This window comes from Nestor notabilis, unplaced genomic scaffold (genome assembly GCF_000696875.1).
Source record: "Nestor notabilis isolate BGI_N333 unplaced genomic scaffold, ASM69687v1 scaffold24623, whole genome shotgun sequence".
NCBI classification, from domain to species: domain Eukaryota; kingdom Metazoa; phylum Chordata; class Aves; order Psittaciformes; family Psittacidae; genus Nestor; species Nestor notabilis.
The window spans coordinates 1-3,664 of record NW_009922715.1 but is presented as its reverse complement, the minus strand read 5'-3'; the positions used below and the strand labels follow the sequence as shown (position 1 = coordinate 3,664).

At 56.6% G+C, this 3,664-nt stretch overlaps 1 protein-coding gene across 1 annotated transcript in view; it reads left to right on the top strand.

The window, feature by feature from the left end:
- The window catches only part of RASL10B (RAS-like, family 10, member B), a 3,613-nt gene extending 3,472 nt beyond the window's left edge, over positions 1-141 (top strand). Inside the window, exon 4 of the mRNA XM_010011771.1 lies at positions 1-141. Within this exon, the coding sequence (XP_010010073.1) occupies positions 1-141 (141 nt within the window).
- The last annotated feature ends 3,523 nt before the right edge of the window (positions 142-3,664 follow it).

The window sequence follows — 3,664 nt, the reverse complement described above, 5'->3', positions numbered from 1 at the left end:
TGCTGGGCCAAGTACAACTGGCACATCCTGCTGCTCTTCAGCGAGCTCCTCAAGAGCGTGGGCTGCGCCCGCTGCAAGCACGTCCACACCACCATCCGCTTCCAGGGCGCCCTGCGCAGGAACCGATGCACCATCATGTGAGCCCCCCGTGCCCCGATGGACCCCTCTGGCCGTGCCATCGTGGCCACCCATCCTTAGGGACCGCGGCTCCCTGGTGTCACCACTCAATGGGGGTGATGCTGTGGTGGAAGCGGTGCTGGAGGCACCTCGGGGTTTGCTTCCCCGCCGGCACTGGCACCCTGCGGTGACCTACGGGGACAGTGCACCTTGGACAGGGTGATGCTTGGCCATGGGCAGGAGGGTGGCCGGGATGCCTGGAGGCAGCGAGGGGTGAGGGAGGACCGTGGTTAAATTGAGCCCTCTCCAAGCCTCCAGCACTCGGGGTCAAAGCTGTTCCGGGGGGGGGGTTTGTGTCTCTGCTGTGCCTGAAATGCTGCGTGGCTCCGGGAGGGGTGGAGGAGAGGCCACAAGTGGTACCCAGAGGTTGGGTGTTGGGTCCATCCTTCCCTGGCATCTGCTGCTTACTGTCACCTGCCTCCTGGAAGGGAATTGCCCAGTGCCGGTGTCCCTGGGTGGCTCCATCCCCTGGGCATCCCTGGAGCTGGGGGTCCCCCTTACAGAACTGGGGTTTGTCTCCTCAGGGCAGAGCAGCCTCCAGCAAGAGGCCGGGTTACACGGGCTCTCATGGGTCAGACTTCCAGGTGGAATTTCTGGATGAAAGCAAGAAAGGAGGGAGGAAAACACTAAAAAGAGACCCCATCCTGCCCCTTACATCCCCTGGGTGCTGCTTCCCCAGGGCCTTGAGCCCGACTTCTGCCCTGGTTCAGCCAAGGAAGGCTCCTCCTCCCCACAGCCTGTGGAACACCAAATAACCCCGGAACGCTGCTTGCCGGGCAGGTCACCCCTCCGCTACCTCGTGTCCCGGGCTCAGCGGGCTTCAACCAACCCCCGGTGTCCCCAGGGCAGCCCCTCACACCATCATCCCGTTCTGCGCCGGCTTTCCCATTGGGATGCTCGCCTCCATCCACCTGAGATGGCAGCGGTGCAAAGGCATCCTCCAAAGCAATAGGGACCTGGAGTTTGATTTCCAGTTGCATTCCTTTTTTTTTTTTTCTCCCCTCTGTCTATCCCTAATAGGAAATTGAGGCCTCATCATTAGTTTTTAATCTTCCAGCTTGTTTTTACACCAGACTGAAGCTCATCCGCGTCTTGCCCTGCAGGGTGAGTGCCAAGTGCAGCCCCTGGTAGGAAATAGTGCTGGGGCGATGTGCTGGTGAAGGGTTGTGGTTCCTCCTTCTCAGCTGCTGCCTGTGAGACATGGAGGAGCGGGATGTGAGGCTGGTGCATCCTCCAGCAGAACCATGTCAGTGATTTCTGGTGTAACGAGGCGATGCAGGTAGTCAGCAGTGCCCTGGCAAGGGACACCAGCTCCATCTCTTCCCCTGCTCCAGGTTTCCACCTCACAGCAGCACCGCTGTGCTCTGGGTCACTCTTCCTACTCGGCAGGTCCAGCTGAGCTCTGGCGCGGTGTGTTTCATACCCCATCCCCGCTGTGGGGCCATGCGCTGCCCTTCAGCCCCGATGCTGTGGGGTTTGGGCTCACCCTGCTCCTCTTTCCCACCCCCGGCACCCAAACCCCATTCCCCTTGCTCCAAAATAGTAAAATAAGGGAAAATAAAAAGGTGGTGGAGGAACACAGCGGCTGCAAGAGCCCCGGCCGGAGACAGGCAGTGGCACTCATCCCCATCCCTTGCCTTCATGGCAAACTGACTAGGCTTCCTCATGGCCCTCGACCTCATCCCATCAGGATTTATGGACACGTGTAAGTCCACGTTATCGGTCTCTGGCTGGCTTTACCCCTCCAAATTGTTTGAGAAGGAAACTCCTTGGTAAATGCTAATAATAAAGCATTTCTAAAGTGCTCCGATGTATACATATCAACGACTAAACCAATACATTGTTTGTTATAACCCTGTAGCCTGCAGTTTATAGCACAATTAGTTACAGGTTTTTATAGCATCTATTTAGTATTTTGGAGAAAAAAGAAAAAGTTATAAATATAATTGTTATATTCTATTGTACTTTATAGACAAAGTTATATTAGTAACAATAACTCACTGCTTCGACAGCATTTCCCAGCTCCTGACAAAACGAGGGCTACAAAGAGCTACTTTCCCAGGAGGAGGGGGTATGTGGGGGCACCCACAGGGCAACCAGGGCCGGGAGGTCTGGAGCATCCCAGGCTCGCAGGGATCAGAGCAGCAGCTACAAGAACCCTGCTCCTTGCTCTACTCACACCCTTTAATACAAAGTGCTACTGCTCGCCCAGCGCCACCCTGGTCCTGCTCAAACTAACGTGCTCCTGAGCCTTGGAGAGGCTGAGGATGTCCCCACCACCATCCTCAAGGTGGTGATGGGTTTCTGCCCCTGTGTGCGTGGTGCCTGGGTACGGTCCAGCCCAGCAAGGATGCTTCTCTCTGCTCCTCCTCCTGCCCTGGTGAGTGTCCCGGTTGCCTGGACTTGGCTTTCCTTTTCCCCCTGGTCTTCTTGTTGGAGATTCCCGAGGTGTCTGCACCGCCTGTAATGCCCTGCACTCCCTTATTTGAAATGGAATTAAAAATCAGGTCTGTCCCCCTTGTTCCGTACCTGCCTCGCTGCTCTTTGCCCGTGCCACCAGATTCTGCTGTTGCAGCTCTTGTACGAGCGGCAATGGGCCGGGGTGGGGGAATGTGGCTCTCCCCTGCACAAGGAGCAGTTTTGCCAGCAGGTTTGGCATCCCCAGCGCTCTCCTTTGCTGCTCCTCTGCAGGGGGGTGGGTCTGGCTTGTTCCTCTCTTGGAAGATGGGGCTCTTCTGGCCCCCATGGGGCTCTCAGAGGGATGTTCGCTGTGCATGCACAGACCAGCAGCATGAATTCCCTTCACCAGCCGTGACCCCCCCATCAGGATCATCCTCTGTCCCTCCCCATCCATATAGAAAAGATGCTGGAACAGAAGAGCTTTGGTATGTCTCTATTGCACAAACATTGCTGGGTCCACAGCTGCAGGCTCGGGAGTGAAGCTGTGCCTGCAATGACCCCTGGTGACAGCCACCATGCTGACCACCACCAGTGAAGTGACCACTGCTCCCCGGGGTCTCCCACCATAAAGAAGCTCATGGGGCTCAGCAAGGGTCACTCCTGTGCCCCCCCTCAGTCTGAGCGACTCAGTCTTTAAGGCTTTTGGTGCTGTAAGAGATTTGTTAGTCCTGTTGTACAGAGGGGGAAGACTGAGGTAGGAGGTGGTCTGTATGCCTGGATGCTGGGTGCAAGGTGTCCCCACTTTGCGGGGACACTCTAAGTGCCAGCTACATCCTTTTTCCCTGCAGATAATGCCCCAATTCTTTCAATCTGGGGCTGGATTTTTCCACCCAAACCAGTACAAGAGCACCTGCTTAGGAGAATTACCAGTCCAAACCCAACCCTATGGGTAAGGAGAGGGTGCAGCTCCAGAAAGCAATGGGGGGGACCCCCTGGGTGTCCTGGGAGCAAATCCATCCTTCCCACACCAACCTTGGGTACCACAGCTCCGGCTCCAGCATCACTCCCACCTTAGGACAAGCGCGGG